Below are 20,719 nucleotides of genomic sequence, written 5' to 3' on the forward strand. Positions count from 1 at the left end.
ATGTTGTGCGTGATGACCACCGAAGTGCAGTTATTGTGTTATGGGACATAGCGCGCAGCAATGTGGTGGATGATGAAGAGTGAGGGACAGATGGACAGCTTTCTGGTTTTCAGCATGCTGGAAGCTTTGAACAGCTCTGCAGATCCCTTTATGGTATTTGTTCTGATATAGTCCCATAGTTGGTTACTGCACAGAGTTGTCCAGTCTCTGTGTAGTCCTGGCCCTGAGCTGGTATGGTTGGAGGAGAGAGAAGTGGAGAGATCTGTTGGGATGGGCAATTTTATTATCATTCACTCTCTGAGTGTCTTTGTGAGATGTAAAGAGGTGCTCAGGTTGTAATGCTATTTGGGACCCGCAGTTGTGCACTCTATTAAAATCCTCCAAATTGTTCAGCAATGTGAGACAGATCTCTCCAGTTATTTATTCCATGCCTGTTCATTTGGAGATATATATATATTTTAGCTGTACAATGCCGGCGATGGACAACGCTCATAGCAAATATGTCTTATGTGAATTTTGTAAAATAATTGTGAAAATGTATTTGTAATCCTGGGGGCCGATGATATGTTTTTCAACAAAGGGGTGCGAAGCATCAAAACATTTGAAGGCTACCGCACTTCACCTTCTACAGTAAATAGGATTCTTTTGTGGGATAAGAAGGGGGAGTGGGAGGGCCTTCAAGTGTCAACTCTGTTTTGCCATTGACGAGTGATATGAAATAGCGTTTCTGTACACTGATGGCTCAACACGTGACTGAAGCTAATTTGGTTGTCCTGTGCCTTCTCTGCCGAGGGATGGGAGAGATGCTGTTCACATCTTTCAGGACAATTTAAAAGCCAGCCCAGACAGCGCTTCCTGACACACAATATTTCACTTGCCCAGCCTTTAATGTTTTACACGACATCGTCTCCACTGTTTTACAGGGTTGCCGAGGTGGCACGTGGTACGTTCATCAATTTTACTTCTGTTTCATTGATTTTTTTTGGTTCGCTTGTAACATATAATGAATGACATTGGAGGGGGGACAATCAAACATCACAGAGAGGCGAGGTGATGGCTTCAACAAATAGATCTGGCTGCATCTTTTGCCACAAGCAAATCTTCAAACATAGAATTCGGTAAGTCCTTCACAGTTTCAAGTTCTACAACACCAAATGACGTCGGAACTGCCCAAACTTGCCAACGCCTGACCGAGCGTTTTAACAGGGGAATTGGAAGGGGACATCAAGCAAATGCACCAATGTCCCTCTCACATGCAATGGAGGTACATGTTTTTTTAATCAGGGAGAAAGAAGATTTACACTTAAATCCTTAGACATGAAATGACGACTTCTACAAAAATAGCAATATTTGACATTTATGCAAATGCCCATTCCAGTTAGTGATTCTGAAACGAGAGCTGTAAACTATAATGTGGTTTGTGTTGTTTCCATAATGAAAGAATTGGGGTCCCCTGTTGTGACTGCGCCGTAGGAGAGATCCCCTTCCTCCTCTTTCAACTTCCGGTAGGATATGTCCGTTTCTTGGTCTTCCTCTAGTGGCTCCTGCTTGTGCAGAACATCTTTCCGATACATCCTGTAGAGAAGGACATAGAGCCCGGCTTCAGCCGCCTGGAAGAGAGCGTAGAGGAGCGGGAACATGTACATGCTGCCGATGAGGTCTGGTGGGAAGGCCAGCTTCAAGATGGCTGTGCAGAGCTGCACGTTCTGGCAGCCAGTCTCCATCGACACTGTCCTTCGCGAGCCGGGTGACAGATCAAAGAGAGCACCCAAGCCGTAGCCTAGGGCGTAGCCAGCCAGGGGCATCAGCACAGCCACGAGGTAGACAGAGGCCGGAATGGTGGCCAGAAGCTCAGGACCCAGCATCGTAGCCGTCAGAATGAAGAGGATCAGCAGAGTCACCAGGAGAGACCAGAGGGAGATCTGAGGAAAGCCAAAGGAGACATCATTACAAACATGCTCGTGTTGGAGACCTGCCATTGTATGACTTGCCATGTCATGAACAGAGCATATTAAACAAACACATGGTTCAGGCAAGCCCTAGTACCTTACAAAATGCATGTGATCCTATGTTATGAGCATTCAAATAGTGCTGCCTACCATTAGTATGACAATGTAGCACTTTCTTAAATTGGGTACCCTTCTAATTTTCAATAGATTTTTGTTGATTTCGTTTTTCACTGCTATACAGTAAATCGATCTATCTGTCCAAAGACTGATATGCTTCAATATACGGTGAAAGATATTTGAACCAAAAATTCCCCCAAACGTATCGCCTTCTCCCCACCTAACACCCTTCCCACCTCTTTTCCATGTCCGTTTGTCACCTTTCCAACTTAATGTTGATTGCATGATCTGAATGTTTAGTGTCCCGTACATGCCTTCTCATAAACAATCTCAGCAGTCTTTAAGGTGCCTCCTCTATCCGAAGCACCCTCAATTGTCTTGGGCATCAGAGTGCTCTGTAGTCTTTTGCCAGGTACTGTAGGAGCAGACTCCATATTTTGTAGAAACCTCTGTATTATGTATACCACTAGGCAGCTTCTCTATGTCTATTAACGTCCAAATCCTCCTGCACCAAGTGTCCCGGGTGGGAGACCCAGGCTTCCCCCACTAAGCCAGAATATCCCATTCTGCTGAAAGTAGCAGAATGTTGATAAGCCTGCCTGTCTACACATTTAGAGGATATTACTGCAGATGGGCGTCCCAATATGACTACTTTTGGGCACTTGTCTCTCTTGCTTCATGTAATTTCCTTAATTGTCCCCAAGATGTTCTCCCAAAACTCCTTTAAACTAGGACATCCCAGCGATATGTATGAGAAATGTTTGCAGTCTCACCACAACTCCCCCAGCATTTGTCTGACCTTTGTCTGTGTAGCGCAGATGCTCTGTACCAAGAATCTTGTAGAGTGTATCCATACCTTTGGCATGTCTCAAATGGTTTATATTTCTAATAAATATCTCTTCCCTCTGATCATTGTCTAAGTTGAAACCCAACTCCTTCTCTCTTTCCTACTTATAGGTTGCTTTGTTTCGCCCTTAGATCTTCTGTAGAGTGCAGTATAGGTCAATGATTGCATGTTTTGTGTCAGGGTGTGACTTGAGGCACTTTTTCATGGGGTTAAATCTAGGGTAGCTCCCATTTAATCGGGGGATGGAGGGCCCATTGTCTCCCATGCGCATACTGAAATCATCTCAACTCCATCAAGCCATGTCTTGCCACATGTCTTCGAAAGTCTTGATATAATCCCTTCAAAACATATCACCCAGTCTAAAACACCATGCTTCAGCCCATCAGTGGTCCTTTAAAATAACTGAAAAGTTTATGCCGCAACCATAGCAAGTCTGGTGCAAACACTTTTTTATAGAACTGGGAGTTGTACTATGGAATATCAACCCCAGGAATACTGTGGCACAAGAATACCAAGGGCAGATTATTGAGGGACAAAATAGCGAGAGGCAAGTACATATAGGGAAGTATAGATTCACCATTCCTAACTCCAAACCTACATACCTTGAATATGTATATATATATATATATAGCTATCAGTTATAATCTACTCTACCATCCCTGTGTTAATGTTTCATTGTTTCTGTAATGCTAGAGCGAGCGGGGAAGGCATGGATCTACCTGGATGGTCTGTGTTAAAGGTAGCGAAATTTGGGGGGGAAGGGGGTTAAAAATATAGGTAGCTACACATCAGCACATAGCTCGAGGGGTAAAGGGGTATTGTGTGCATGCACACCAAAAAGGGGGTGGGGGGGTAATCAGAATAGTCCATAAAATAAGATACATAAGGCAGATAAGCTGTCAAATGAGTAAAACTGTGTCCGAAGGTCAAGAACTGGAGTTGGTGATATGAGCAGTTGCCATGCACCCTTTTAAAGGCAGGGATACTGCAGCTGCGGTAAAAATACACTCCATGAACTAAAACATGAAGTGAAAGTGCAATCAGGGTTGGCGACCTGAGCAGAAGCTAAACAATCTTTAATACAGGCAAGATGTTACACTCTCCTGCTAGGCTGAATGAGGAGTAAAATACTGAGCACCCCAAGACCCTCTCATTCTACCGAAGGCTATCCTTAGAGCTAATGTAGTACCTGAACCAACACAATGTCTCCAGGTGCTGCATAAACATTACATCTGATAACGTAGAATCTACTGAGTTACTGTGTTTTCATCTTCTTGTTAAAAGCTACCACGTTGTGTGAATCATTTGTGTTGATTGGTAGTTGCTTCCAAAGTCAGGCATGCTGCACTCGCTGGTGCCTGCTGCCCATTTTATTTCTCCTTGAACGTGGTATTACCAGGAGTCCGAAACCCCTTGTCTGAGATCTAAGTTAAGGACATACCATTGAAAACGTGACTTTCAATGCTCTTTGTATTCTTGATGGATTGCTCTGGGATCATTATCAAAACCTTACATTCCAATTGTGACACAAAAGATAACTGATGCCGCTTTAGAATGAGGGTGGTATGGGCATCTGGGGGGGCTCCCACCCCACTCTAGCAGCGTCACTATATTTTCTGCTATCTCGCTATTCCCTTTTTGGGGTCTCGTCTGTATGATCCAAGCCCATGCCATTCTTTACCAGGACAGCATATACAGGCATCACAATATATTGAACAGCATCAGCAACTGCTGTTAGCTTTGTGTGATCGCCAACCTCATCTTAACTGGAGGGGCTTCCAAAGAATACCCTCAAAATACAGCCCTCTAGAGAGGAGGCAAACCAGAGCAAAGTGTTTGCATCTGACCCCACCACACTTGAGGTTCTGTAATTCTCGAGTCTGACTCCATTTTGTTCTGTGCCACCATTTTGTGTTGCCCTCACGTAGGCCTGTGAAGGTAGCCTGGCGAATAAAGTGGCCTGGCCTTCTTAGTTCATGTATACATTAACTAAGGTTTCTTTTTGACTCTGAAATGAAATGTAAGAAACTAACCTCTTCACCTGAAACTGACCTCGCAAAGCCAATTTCCCTGATCGATCTTTGTCTGTGATTGCCAATCAATGTTCAGGACATCGTTAACTTTTAGTTTCCTTGCACATGCCTTATCTTGTTCATCATCTGTTACTGTTTCTTTTTATGTTTCTTCATTACATGGGTTATGCTTTCAATTATAGGTTTGTACGGCTTTTGGTGGTTGAATTTGGGACATTATTAATGATTAACTTTTGGGTTGGGATACTGTACATGTAATCATGCCATGCCCTGCAGTGCCATCTAAATCAGATGAACCTTTGTGAACTATGTAATTATAATGTTTTGCTCATATCCTGCTAAAACCCCAAAGGCTACTCACCTGCTGACACTCCAGATTTTCAATTTGTTTAGGAATGTAATTGGTACAACTCCCTTACATGCCTGGGGCAGGATAAAGAGTATATTAGACGTGAAGTAAGACCATTCTAGCAGACTGCCTCATTCAGTTGCTAAGGCTTCTGTGTGACGTAGTCTCACTCATTTGAGGTTAATAAAAATGTACTTTTATATTCCAGCTTCTGTGTCAAGTTCTTCTTTGTGAGTTTAAAATGACTAAGTATCACTGGAACCCCTGAGAAGTGGATTTTCTATTTCTACACACTCTTCGTCCTTTCCATTAACACAACATGATGTATAGTGTTAAAGGCTGCGGACAGTTCAAGTGGCTCCTGAAACGCAGCTTTCTCCTGATCATCCATTTCCAATAGCTGCTGTCTCACATCCAGTAAGGCTATCTCGACTTTGCCTGAATCCTGATGCATGACCCCAGCAGGTTGTGAAACTATATGAGTTCAGATCTGAGACACACTCAACTTTTTCATTGCCTTAGCCAACAAGCAGTTGCTATCCAATAGGTCTCGCATTAGGAAAGTTTGAGCTATTGGTCTTGTAAATGACACATTTTTATTTATGTTGGTTTTTAAAAATAGCAAAATTAATAGCTTTGTCATTTACAATGCCAATGCTTTTATCTTTTGCAAATGTGACACCTATAGCATTTGTAATGCAACTTGTTTTGTATTTACGTGACTTAGATGTATTGATATTACAAATAACAATGGCTTTTAATTTTTTTAAATAATTAGTACTTAAATAAAAGTTATTGTAATTTATAATGGCAATAGCTTAAACTTTTGTAAATAACTTTTGTTACGATTATGTTCAGTGTATTTTATTGTGACGAAAATCCAAGAACAGAAGTGAAATATTAACATCTTTTTGTGACATTTGTAATAAAGTTTTAAACATTGAGAGAACATATTTGAACATATTTGAACCAGTTGTTGTTGAATGGTTGCACAGATTGATACTGTGGTGGCGCTGAGTGATGCTCTGGCGTCCAGTAATGCTTTGGTAGCACATAGTGATGTTGTGGTACCCCTAAGTGATGTTGTGGTGCCCCTGAGTGATGCTGTGGTGCCCCTGAGTGATGCTGTGGTGGTGCGATAGATAGATAGAGTGAGGGCGATAGATAGAGTAAGGGCGATAGATAGATAGAGTGAGGGCGATCGATAGATAGAGTGAGGGCGATAGATAGAGTGAGGGAGATAGATAAAGTGAGGGCGATTTCTCTTGTCAACGCTAGGAGATTGCCATTCTATATAACACACAGAAACACTGTATTCATGTCACCCCCTTCTTTACCTCAACGTGCAAGATCTATGCTCCTTAAACCATACTTGCATATATACATGGCCGCTGGAATCATGAAATACTGCGGCCGATGCATTTTTCGCATAAATATGGATTTGCTGCCTTTGCCACATAATTCACCCTATGCTGCGTGATCTACAGATTGAAAAACCCTAAAATAGTTTCTAGCTCAAACGGATCAAAAGATACTAAACTTTGGGCGACAGGTGTTCCCATGCAGTGGAAAGTCCTTTGGTAAGGTTGACTGGTCATCTTTCAATTGCTTAGTGCTGTATTTCTGTTTTAAGCTGCTGCTTATAAGGGGAAATCTTTGCCCATATAGTGTTACGATGTGTAAAAATTTACAAAAAAATAAAGTAATACTACCACAAAATGTGCTGCAGTATGAAGCATAATTTGCCTTTTCTTGCCACATAAATTAGTCCACCCTGCCACATAATTTGATTCTCTCCTGCCACATAATTCTAGTTGCCCTGCATACAACGAAATCACTTCCATTTACCTTCTTTCACCATCCCCAGCAAAAAAGAAAAACTGAAAATGTTGTCATTCAGCATCCTAAATTAAAACTGCTATGCGAATTAACATAGAATACCAATTTCACCACACCACCATCAGGATTGCTGGCTGACTAACAAAACCCCCCCATCCCCCAAAAGAGACACACGGCAGACACTGAGGAGTAGTGGAGTAAAACTCGAGACCTGGAATCCACCACGCGTTTCAACGGTGAGCGTTGAACACATCGAGCCAGCCCGGTCAGCGTGGCTCAGCTTGGCTGTTTGAAGATCCTCATCATAGCACAAATCGTCCACCGATTCCTGTTAAAAGGCACCCCATGGACATCTATAGAATCGTTTAGCGTGTTGTTAAGTTCGTTAGGATCGTGATTTTGTAGGGCTTATCGTAAATATCATTATTGCACTATCACAGTTGTTATTTCTCTCCGCGGAGTGCACGCGAGATTTGCATTAGCTCCTGGGGGTGTGTTTGCCTGTAGCTTCACATGTTGGGGCCTAGTGCCACACAACCTCATGGGGCCTCCCCGCCCCGCCCCCTGTGAGACGAGGCCCCATATGGCCCTGTCTCCTGTCTCGTGCCTGTCTGTGGGTGAATGAATTACAAAGTGTGATGAGGGGGAGGGGATCCCAGGCGCCCAACGGGGGCTGTGAATTCACATTCTGAAAGTGCCCCTGAATGGATCTTTTTTAATTGTGTTTATTTTTTCTCAAGCCTCAAACAGAAAGCTAACAGATATTACACAAAGGCATAATGTTCATGTCCCCATATGCTTGTGAAGATACGTTTTTAGTTTGGAACACGAAAACAAAGAGAATTTTTCAATCCCACTATTAATTAAAATAGCGGAACCCATTATTATTTAATGATTTCCCATTTTACTACATAAGCAATGGAATAAACCAGGCAGGTCCAAATTGTGGCTCTTTGATAACCAGAGAAACTGAAGTGCAATCCGGAGTGTGTTATTTAATTGTGACGCATTTGAAATTATGCAAACATGGCTTCATGGCCTAGATTTACAGCGTGGCCATCCATCTAGTTTCTGACATGCAACGGGTTTAGAAAAATGTGATTAAAGAAGGTAGAAGGTTTGAGGGAATATGGTTAACCCTTATGATTGCATTTGTTTAATGTCCAAGGTGGAGATAAGTTTATCTCAAGCTGAGTTGTAGGGTGTTAGTTATTTTAGCTTATCTTTACCAGAAAAAATCGAAGTGTTGCTTTTTTCAGTTACATTGAACTTAATTCATTTAAAAGAAATTCACTTCAATTTCATGCAATTCAGTTAGATTCAGTTCGCCGTCTTGGAAACCACTGCCTTTTTCACCTAAAACGAGTGGCGCAGAGGTTGATCCCAATGTAGTCCTACTTCTGTTTCAAGGTCTGTGGATGGAAGCCTTAAAAACAAGCATTGGCGGCCGCTAAATCAAACAAGAGGGGGAAGTGCACTGAAAAGGAACAGGCACCCTCGGAAGCATCTGGTGAGTCAGGGGGCGGGGGAGCGGGAGGCATTCTTTTGTAGTCTGTGGTTTGTGACGTGCCTAGTGTGGCGGGGGGGACGGGGCAGCGGAAGGGATTCCTTTGAAGTCTGATGCTTCTGATGCCTGGCTCGGGGAGCAAATGGGTGCGAGGCTGATGGATTTGACCTGCACGCTCGTCTCACACGACTGGATAACACAAACTGCACATAATCTGCACTTGGTCAAGAGTTTGTTTCGCCTACTATATACTCGCTATTAATCCCTGCGGGATATAATAGCGAGACCTAAAAAGGGGGAGTTAGCAGCAATAATTTTTATAATTTCCAGGGTATTCTACATCCACATTTGTTTTTAGGTTTCGCCTGCACAGCACTTGCGCTGTGCTTGTGAAATATCCATATTTAATATATCTTAAAAGGGGGCTCTTATCAGTTCCCATTGCCAAATTACTGTGTTAATTCGCTTTTGTGTGGAACATTTTTTTTTACTTCCCCTGGCTGCAAGCATTTACAATACTTCTAAAGATGTTCACACTGTTTAAGCCCCATTCGCTCTCAATATAAGATCTCTTCCCATGGAAAAGGCAGATGACTTCTAACAGTGTGCTTGGATGCTTGCTTTTTATTATTACTTAGTTGTGTAAAGCAGATGCTATAGAATTAGAACGTTTGTAGCATTTCCTATTCATGCCTCAGTACTTTTCTTTGCACTTTGTAGGCATTATCGGATTGATTTTTTTCAATGTAATACAATAGTTATGCTATATTTTGTTACTAAACAGTGCAGTTACCTTTCAGACATTAGGATCGTGATTTGAATGGCGCAGCAGGTGCAGTAGCACCGTCCGCAAAAATTGTCATAACTAACTCCTCTAAACATATAATATTGCTATGTTTTACTACTAAACAGGCAGTCACAAGTGTAGTTGCCTTGCAAGCAACAGGTTCATGATTTGAATGGTGCAGCAGGTGCAGAGGCAGCAAGCTCAAAAGTTGTCAGAACTCCTCTAAACACCTAATAATGTTATATATTGCACTACTATACACTCACAATTGCAGTTACCTTGCAGTTAAAAGGTGCTTGATTTAAATGGTGCAGCAGGTGCAGTGGCACCGGGGCCAAAAGTTGTCATAACTCCACTTAACTACTAAACAGGCAGTCTCAAGTGCAATTAACTTGCAAGCGCTAGGGTCATAATTTCAATAGTGCAGCAGGCACAGTGGCAATGGGACCAAAAGCCCGGTCATAATTTCAATAGTGCAGCAGGCGCAGTGGCAATGGGACCAAAAGCCCCAGGCACCTCACTAAACAACGATTATTGTTATATTTTACAACTAAACAGGCAGTCACGAGTGCAGTTCTTTCAGACACTATGATCATGCTCTGACTTGTGTAGCTGATGAGGTGGCACTGGGCAAAAAAGTTGTCAGAACTCCTCTAAAGAACCAGTAATGCTATATTTTATTACTAAACAGGCAGTCACAATTGCAGTTACCTTGCAGTTGAAAGGGGCTTGATTTAAATGGTGCAGCTGGTACAGTGGCACAGGACCAAAAGTTGTCATAACTCCACTAAATATTGCTACATTTAACTACCAAATAAGCAATGACAAGTGCAGTTACCTTGCAGGCACTAGGGTCATGATTTCAATGGCGCAGCAGGTGCAGTGCCACAGGAGCCCAAAGCTCTAGGAACCCCTCTAAACACCAAATATTGTAACACTTTACTACTAAACCGGCAGTCACAAGTGCAGTTACTTTACAGGCGATAGATTCATGATTTGAATGGTGCAGCAGGTGCAGAGGCACTGGGGCCAAAAGTTGTCATAACTCCACTAAACACAACATATTGCTATGTTTTACTACTAAAATGGCATTCACAAGTGCAGTTATCTTGCAGGCAACCGAGTCATTATTTGAATGGTGCAGCAGGTGCAGTGGAACCGGGACCAAAAGCTCCAGGCACCCAAGTAAACATTGATCATTGCTATATTTTACAACTAAACACGCAGTCACAAGTGCATTTATCTTTCAGTGATTATGGTCATGATCTGAATGGTGCAGCCGGTGCAGTGGCACGGGGCCAAAAAGTTGTCAGAACTCCTCTAAACACCTAACATTGCTATATTTTACTACATTTATCTTGCAGGCACCAGGAGCATGGTTTGAATTGTGCAGCAGGTGCAGTGGTGCCTGGACCAAAAGTTGTCAGAACTGCTATAAATTCATAATATTGTTATTACATCAATTACTTCTAATATATCCCTCCTTCATTTCATTTTCCAAATTTAGCTATTACTTACCTGCACTTGTTACAGAACACTATATTTCCTTTTTGTACATAAACAAGTCATAACACTTTAACAGACTTTCTATAACTTATATTTAAGGCTACCAGTTTTCTATTTTTACAGATTTTTGCAGATAAATACAGACGGAAAAAAGTATGTTTTCTGTTTGTATTTATTTCTAAAAATGGAAAAATACGGGAAATGGGCTTTTGTTTGTGTAACTGTCCATACAGTCTTTCATCAATTCCAGGGCAACAGCTGAGCAGATAGATGGAACGGGGAGTTAAAAAACAGGATGAGGTTTCCTTTAATACCTCCATATGTCAGTATCCATTTGTAGTATAATGCTAATATTTACCTGTGGGTGTATTGTCATGTAATATTTGGCTTCGTAATTTGCTAAAACACGACAGGCATCAAAGTATGAGTGTACGTTTATTAGTTAAATAAATGTGGAAATATACCCTTTTACAATTTTATTTATTGACAGAACCCAAAATAAGTATGGATAAATACTGATTAGATGACCAAAACTAAATATGGATAAATACAGATGGAAATGTGAAAAAAAATACTGTAAAACCGAGAGCCCTACGTATATTGTCCAATTACATAACAAGCTAAAACATACAAAAAAAACTGCTTATTATTAATCACATAGATGAAACCAAATGCATTTACCAGTGCTTGTTTGGCAATTGTATGGTTCAAGAAAGCTGCAAGGTTTTGAGTTCCCTGTCCTAAAGAAATTGGGTGTTTATTATGTTAGAGATGACACTTGGTAATGTTAGCGATTACGCTTTTTATTATGCGTTTGAAGTTCTTCACTGAAGTGATCGAGCAGGTATGCCCCAAGTTCTGAGTGGAGTTCTTACCAACAATGATTCTTTCAGCTTAACTTAGAGAATTTGGCCTTACATTAAAATGCTAGCTGTTATCAGAAGATAATTTACTCCCAAGTCCTCCACAAACATGCAACTACTAGAACAGAGAACTCACCTGCCCTTTGCAAACTTCATCTGCAAAAATACACAGAAGCAAGGGTGGGGTGTCATGCTGATCAATATATGATCTTGACACCTCTTTACGTGGGTTGCTTCCTTCAGAATACAAAACAACTCGTTCTGTATAATTGCCCACTTTGCTCATTCCTCTAGCTAGTACTCTTTTTTTTGTGGTTAACTCAGTAGGCTTTCGCACTTTACTCTTGCACCCCTTAGCTTGCACTGGTTCAGTAGAAGTTCAGCGGTGTGCTATCGCCAGGACACTCTTGAATGTTCTTTGTCACATCAGGATGTGTGTGTGTGGCTTTGTATGAGTCGTTTGCTCAATTGCCTGTATGTCTAGTTCTCTGGCCTGAGTGACTCAATGACAGTTAGGCAATCCTTGTAAGAAGTATTTCAGCTGTGCTTGAATACACAGGAATCAGATACTAGTACACGCGTATTAGACTTTGTATATTGGATTTATATTGTATATTGGATTTATATAGCGCTTATCACCCAGGGGTCTCTAAGCGCTTGCCTTGGGAACCTGTCCTGGCTTTTCCCTGTGAGATAGCCCCTACAGGGCATCCCCAAGGTGAAAGCCAGGCATCCCTCCGCGGGGGGCCGTTGTGGAGATTAAGCAAGCTTAATGCCCAGAGTTGCAGAGTGTGAACCCATGATTAGGTCAGGCACCGAAGCGAGAATTATCGAGTCCGTGGACATTTGAGCTCAAGACCCTGCCGCGTCGGGAATTGAACCCTGGTCCGGTCTGACCTCTGCTTCAGGGTCTGCCTGCTCTAACCAGTGAGCCACACTGACTTACAAAGGGTACAGGCGTCGATCAGTCAAGGCTTTCTTAAAGGAAGTAGAGCTCCACACATAAAGGTAAGTTGGAGGATACTTTATTCCAGCCAGTCACAGGAACTCCCCGGCAGCAATTGCCAAAGTATGAACACAACACACGGAACATTCCACGCAGGGAATGTTTATGTACTGGAGTTCCCAAGACAAAGAACCAGATACTCAACACACCTCCCCTCCTTCACTATAAAAACAAAGACAGAAAATAAAAGAAGAGATAAGAGAAACAGAAAAAAGAAAACAGGAAAACAAAGATAAAGAAACAGGAGAAATAAGATACCATAACCACAAGCAATTGCAAATCATAATCACGAAATTAAACAGGTAAACGTTTTGTCTATTGCATATTATAATCATGAAACCTGACAGGTAAACGTTTTGACCTAGATGACACTCTCTTGGAAGGAACACAACCTGGAAGAACAACAACACCCCTCCCAAGAACATCAGAAGACACCTCAACGGCAGGGGAATGAGTGCCCAATCTACTATTAACCTTATCAACCATAGGTTTAGGAACGATGGAGATACAAGATTTGTTCCACACCCTACCGTCCATCAATACCACCACACGCTCTTTCACCTCAGACACCCTTTTAGGAGAAGAAAAACGAGATTCACCTTTCCGGAAAAAAACAGGTTTCTTGAATCTCACCCAATCACCCACCTTGACATCCAGGGAATGACGCGCACCAGGGGAAGTATCATACCTCAACTGTACAGCAGCTCTGACATCAGTCACACCAGAAATTTTACTGGAATCAATCATTATCCTAGACATCCACTCTTTATTCAATTTGAGAGCAGCCACCCTACTACGAAGTAGAGTGAACGGGGCAACTCCAGTGCTAATATGGCGAGTAGTTCTTACAGCCCAGAACATGTCACAAAGTGCCTTGCGCCAATGCAACCCATTCACCAAAGCAAGCTGCACATGTTCTTTAGCAAAACGGGGTTGAAACGTTCAACCAAACCATTGCTCCGTGGATGATAAAGAGATGTACGAACATGCTTAATTCCCACATCCTCGAAAAAACCCTGCATTTCCAATGACGTTAATTGGGTGCCATTATCAGAAACTAATTCTTCCAGAAATCCCTCCCTGAGAAAAACATCAAGGAAGAAACTAATGATGGATGACGAGTTGGCATTATCAACAAATCTCACCTCAGGCCATTTAGACATATAATCAGTGAGGACAGGTGCATACTTTGGAGAACAACCAATGAGACCAAAAGGACCAGCAACATCAAAAGCAAGCTTGGACCAAGGTTTGTTCTTTACAACAATAGGTTCCACAGGAGATGGTCTTGTCACTTACGACTTGTCGCTAGTGACACATGTACAACAGTCACGTACAAAATGTTCCACATCCCTATCGAGTGCCGGACACCAATAATCTTGCCTAACCCTACGCTTCATAGCTCGAATGCCGGGATGGCCTTCGTGAGCCAGATTAAGAATTCTGTTACGAATGGAAAAAGGAACTACAAGCAAAGCACCCCTACGTAACATACCATCCACAACAGACAATTCGTCTTTGACTCTTTTGTAAGGAACCAATTCAGAAGGGCAATCCTTGTCACACGGCCACACACCAGATAAATAGTCAATAACCTTCATAACCACATCATCCTCTGATGTGCTATTCAACCACTCACGCTCAGACAGAGCACAACCAACAGTGTCATTTAAAGAACAAACAACACACACCATCTCCAAATCATCACACTCAGAAATATCATCATCGGAACAAAGGGGCAATCTAGACAGGCAATCAGCAACATGATTTTTAACACCAGGCACGTACTCAAGACGATAACGATACTCTTGCAACCTAAATTGCCACTTTGCAACCCAAGGTGTGGCCCTAGCACCCCCCTTGGTTATGAAAAGGTCAACTAAAGGTTTGTGGTCGGTCCTCAAAATGAATTCATTCCCCCATAAAAAGTTTTTGAAATGCTGTACACCCTACCACAAACCCAAAGCTTCCTTCTCAATGGTTGAATAAGTTTCTTCTAAACCCTTTAATGTTCTAGAAGCGAAAGCAATTGTGTCTTCACTACCATAACTTCTTTTTTGAAGAAGAACTGCACCAAGACCCACATTGCTAGCATCAGTTGAAATAATGCATAAGTCATTGATATTAAACAGTTTAAGCGGACCTGCTTGTACAATCTAATTCTTAATTAACACAAAATTATTTTCACAACCCTGATCCCATACAAATGTGACATTCTTATTTAGCAAATTATGCATGGAAGCAGTTTTGGTGGAGAAATTACTGACAAACTTTGAATAATATTCCACTAACCCCAAAAATGAACGAAGCTGATCTCTGTTAATAGGTGTGGGTGCATTTTGAATGGCATCCATGATTTTAAACTTAGGCTCAATACCTTTGTGAGAAATGTGGTGGCCCAAATAATCAACACCACCTTGTAAAAACTTGCATTTATCACCCCTCAAAGTTGATCCGCTAGCCTTAATAATAATTTGATCATGTTTGACCCTCTCATCATGTTCAAGTTCATTTTTGCCATGAATAAGGATATCATCCTGGAAGAAAACAACCCCAGGAATGTCCTTAAATACGTTTTTCATTAATCATTGAAAAACAGCCGAAGCTGAGGCAAGGCCAAAGGGCATTCGTTTGTAACGGTAAGCGCCTTCAGGGGTTACAAAAGAGGTCAAATGTCTAGACTCTTTGCTAAGTTCAATCTGATGGTACGCAGAAGAGATGTCAAGGGAAGTAAAAAACCTGGCACTGTCAAGAGTGGTCAACAATTCATTGATATTTGGAAGGGGTTGACGTCGACCCAGATATTAGCATTTAGGTCTCTCAAATCAACACAATTCCTCAAACAGTTGTCTGATTTTCGTGCCAAAACAATTGGTGCTAGCCATTCAGAACCCTCAATGGGTTCAATTACCCCAGACGCACACAATCGTTCCAGCTCCTTTTTGAGTTCAGGGCGAAGACTCAAAGGCACCTAATGAACTTTATGTGCTACCGCTTTGGCACCATCCTTGAGAATAATCTGGTGTTGTAAACCTTTAAGTTTCCCCAGCTTACCATCGAAGACTTCAGGAAACATATGTTCCCACTTGGCACCAGACAATTGGGACACAATATGAGAATGAACAGATGATCCAGGAACAGATTTATAAAACTCGCTACGAGAAATTACCATATCAGGATGATTATGATCGAGCACAATATTCAAATCACCTTGCGCATCCCAACCTAAAAGATTGTCTCCCTCTTTGACTACATATATGGTACCAGAAGCAACATCAGAATGAAATTTGAGATTGGCAACAAATTTCCCTAAAACTTCAACCCGTTTCCCACCTTAGGCAAAAAAATGTATACAGGATTCCCCAAGATGCCCATTTCCTATTTTATCACAATCTGCAGCATTCACCAAAGTAAAAGGAGAACCAGAATCAGCTAAAAAGGTTAGACAGGTGTCATTTACAGAAATGAGGCAGGAAGGTGATTTCCTTTTGTGAACACCGCCTAAAGCAGCTAACTCCACCACACCATCCCCAAGAGATGCAGAAGGGGACAGCATTAACAATTCATAGTTCTCTTCATCAGAGTCATCGGTAATGGTTTTAATAGTTTGATCCTGATTTCTCTTGGTGGAGGCGACTTTGCACATTCTGGAATAATGGCCCTTCTTTCCACAGTTGTAACAAATCTGATTTAGTGCAAAACAAAACTTAGCATTGCCAAGATGAGTAGTACTGCCACAACGGAAACATATTACATCCTTTGGTATGGCCTTAGTCTGGTTAGAAATCGCAACGGAGGAACGTGGAACCCCAGAAGAAGGCTTAGAGAAAGACGGCAACTTAGTGGGTTTGGAAGTGGATTTCAAAAGTTTAACCTCGGTGGAAGAGGTAGGATTGCTCATCTCTTTCACGCAAAACTGATAATGTTCGATAGGTTTAGCAAAAGTTAGAGCAGTTTCTAAGTCAGGATCATCAGACGATAGCAACTTCTCTTGAATTTTCTTGTTGGAGGTCTTCTCAATCAATTGATCCCTGATGATTTCATTGCTAAATTCGCTGTAATTGCAATTGACAGCAAGAATTCTGAGTGCGGCCACAAAATCATCAATCGATTCACCAGGAATTTGAGCTCGCTGAAGAAATTTGTGTCGTTCCAGAACAATGTTCCTTTTTGGACTAAAACGCTTGTCCAAGGTTTTGATGACTGTGGCATACTCATCCACCAACAAGGAATCACCACTATCCCCACCAGTCAACAAAGTGCTTACAGTTTCCAAGGGTAGAGTTTTTAAAACACTTCTGCCTTCAGCTCCAAGGTTATAGATCAACAATGCTGTCTTTTTTTTAGATGTAAAAGTTTCTCCATAAATTGCCTCTAAATATGCCTCAAACGTGTCCTTCCAATCATCCCACTTCACAGGAGGCGTGCCAGCGGACTGTAGGAAAGGTGGAGGTGAATGGTGCAGGGAATGTTTATGTACAAGGGTTCCCAAGACAAAGAACCAGATCCCAACACTTTCTCTTGGAGTGCGGCGCATGGGAGAGAGATTGTTTCAGGCAGCACATGTACTTCTTGCAATACATATAATATTCAAGCAGTTTTAGACTTTTGTGAAAATTTTATTTAATGTTAAAAAAAGATGCTAAGTATCCTTAATGAACGAAAAAGACTTGTGTAGCGCAAACAGCTGCTCCACAAGGAGCGTCCTGACTCTGGGTAAAAGTAAGACATCATTTCCAGATTGGGCAGGAACAGGGGCCGTCCGACGTTAGGTCTCTATAAATATGAGGGTCTTTAAAAGACTCTCGAAAGAATTCTCAGATATAGCACCTCTAATGTGATCCAGTAGTTGATTCCAGAGCTTCGGGGCCCAGAAAGAGAAGGAGCGCCGCCTGCTCTGATGTCTGGCAGATGGTGTATGGCACTTATTATGCTTTGCAATAACAGTATGTCCCAGGAGCATTGTCCATTTGACAACCTGCTCTTGGCTTTTACTGTTGTGGCAGACCCAGTATGTTTTCGAGTGCAATAGACCTGTATCACAAATATGCTGACCAGTGTCTACTGGTTTATGACATGTTGGTCAATGACATATTGCTACACTCTGATAGGGTTTTGAGGGACCTCGCAAACGGGTCCTTCATTTAGTATGGGTGACTACCATCCCTCTGCTCAGGCTAGGGCGATACTGAAGCCGGGTAGCAGCTGAAGTAGGGAAGGCCTTTTTTTTATTTTTAGAGTTTTATGAAACACAAATTCGATCTGAAGGTATCAGAGCACTTTACATCAGTACCAGATACATTACAGATGGGCAAATTCATTTTTTTGTGGCAGGCATGGGGAGAATAAGTGATTTGCCCAGAATCACAGGATGTTAAGCTTCCCTGCCGAGACTCAAACCCGGTTCCCCAGCTTCGAGGTTGACTGCTCTAGCCATTAGGCCACATCCTCTCCAATTTCTAACCTGAACTTCTCTTGGGGGTCTGCCCACTGGCGTTTCGTGGTAATTCTGTGTAGTTGGCCATAAATAGACTCCCTCATTCTCCTGATTATATGTTGAGTGTGCATGTGAGTACCTGGGTACTTGTGAAGCTGGATGCCCAAGTTGAGGTAATCCCTGTATGTATGAAGTCTTCTATCCACTTTTCTTTCATGTTCCCCTCGCTGCATCTTTAGCGCCCCTCATTCCTTTGGAATACCTCATGAAGCCAAGTGCAATGCCTAGCTTTCAATGCACATTCCCAGGACGGAGCCTTTGTGCCCGGGCGGAGTTCAGAACCAGGTTGAACAAGTGTGACCTGACAGAGCAATACCTAGACAGGTGGCACACACTACTACAAAAGACTGAGCTAATGTCCGACCCCTACCATCCTGTGGTTTGTGCTGCTGTGAGTAGAAACTACATGAACTACACAAATGGCAAGGTGGCGGCTTTACTCCCACACGGTTTCAATGGAGAGGTAGCTCCCTGAACGGGAAAATCACTTTTTTTGTGGGAGACTTTAAATTTCAATCAGTTTTTGGAGATGGCAATCCGGTCCAAGACCAAATTAAAATAAGGCCCTCAAGCTTATCCAGTGCTCGCCTCATGGCTTGGTGAAACTGCTTGTCTGTGGAGAGAAAGGGCTGGGCCAGAGACAACCCATGGCTGTCTCCATTTAAGGGTTTGAACTGAGTCTCTAGCACTGGGGATAACCTCAGTGTAACTGGGCTATGGTGAAGCGGCAGCACGCTGCCTACCGTGCTTAGAAATTGACTTGTCCTACTAACTCATGAGAGCTTTCATGTGCTGTTATGATGTGCTTAGCACTGCTAAGTGCAAACTAGACTGGAGACAATGCTAGATGGTCCAGACTGATGCAGACTCAGCACTTGAGAAGCCTGCTGGTTGAAGTACTTCAGACCAGATACTGACTTCTGAAGCCATGAGAGACACCCTGTGAGGTGACTAGTCAGTACTGTGAGAAGTTGCACTATGCATCATGAGGTTGGCGTGTGACTCAGTGATCGGTACCCATCATTGTTCTAAGATGGACACTAAGTAGGCAGAAGTCTGGCATGTGACCCTGTGAGAGATACTCTGCGAGGTGGCTAATATGGGAAACATCTATTACAATGGAGGCATTGCATTGTAGTGCCTTTACGACGCAGTCAGTACCACGACTGCGACGTAACCACGAGTTCCTTTACAATGCAAGTCATTGCAACGACTTGCTTTAGGAATGTAGTGTTACACTGGTGTTGGATTTTAAGTCCAACACCTTCCCTACTGATACACCGACTGGAGTTGGAGAAGAAATTTAAACTATTCCAAAGTCCAATGCTTTCCTAAAGCAAGTCATTGTAATTGTTTGCATTGTAATGGAACTCGTGGTAATGACACAGTCATGGTACTGACTGCGTTGTTAAGCCACGCTTGTTTTTGGCATGCGTGGTAATAGATGCTATTTGGCTAATATCGCCATTGTGAGCACCTTCTTTGCCCCATGGGCATGGTGTCCCATGTAATTACACCAGTAGCCGCCTGGAGACGGCTCATCACACCCAAGGACCTGCTGCAACCCGACCCAAAGCTGTAACTCTGAGACGGCACCTTCGGACCGACGACCACAACTGTACAGAATATAGCTTCTTCAGTGGATTGTCGTGTCCATCCTGTGGTCAACGTGACTCCAAATTTAGCCTTCTGCTGAGACCCTCACCCATATGTCTGTTCAGCACAAGCACATATTCTCACACTGTCCAAGGCGGATTGACACCACACCAACCTTCCTTCAAAAAAAGAAGAAAGACTGCCCCGGGGGCCCTTAACTTGAAAAAGAGACTACTCATAGTAATTTACTCTCACACTAGTGCTCTAGAAGACAGCAAACAGAGTGCTTGGCTAATCATAGGTTAGATGTCAAATTATATGTGTGAACCTTGCACATTTCCCCCTCCCCCACTGCAAGCATAGAAGATAGTAGAGTGTCTTTTACGAAATAGTCCCCAAATTACTTGATTCCCTAGAACTTCTGAAAGTCCTATTCCTCATATATTTCCTGTGACAGATCCATACTAACAACCTCTTTATTGTGCATGGCCCAGAGAGCTGGCCTGATATGTCTTGTGTGGCCAGCAGCGGTAACATGCATTGTATGAGTATGGAAATAGGGTTACAATCATCATCTTAATTAGTCCGAAACAGCGAAACATGGCATCTTCTCTAGGGCACTGTTTTGCTCCATACACATTACTGTTCATGCAGTCCTTTATACGTGTTCACAGTCTAGGCGCAGGTCTACTGGTCAGCAAAAAGTAGGGTGCTATAGTAATCACAGCACAGTTCTGTGGTGGCATATGCAAGGGGCCCATGGTATTACAGTGGGCTTCTGAGGTCAGGTATGCACCATGAGTGTTCACACTCTCTGGAGAGC

The 20,719-nt window shown here is 42.5% G+C and overlaps 1 protein-coding gene across 1 annotated transcript in view; it reads right to left on the reverse strand.

Annotated features, from left to right (window-relative positions):
• Nucleotides 1-868: 868 nt before the first annotated feature.
• SLC10A4 (solute carrier family 10 member 4) overlaps nucleotides 869-20,719 on the reverse strand; it is a 130,618-nt gene continuing 110,767 nt past the window's right edge. The window contains exon 3 of the mRNA XM_086962674.1: nucleotides 869-1,922. Within this exon, the coding sequence (XP_086818800.1) occupies nucleotides 1,407-1,922 (516 nt within the window). The 3' untranslated portion in view covers nucleotides 869-1,406. The remainder of the gene's footprint in view (nucleotides 1,923-20,719) is intronic.

This window comes from Lissotriton vulgaris, chromosome 3_1, assembly GCF_964263255.1.
Source record: "Lissotriton vulgaris chromosome 3_1, aLisVul1.2, whole genome shotgun sequence".
NCBI lineage: Eukaryota > Metazoa > Chordata > Amphibia > Caudata > Salamandridae > Lissotriton > Lissotriton vulgaris.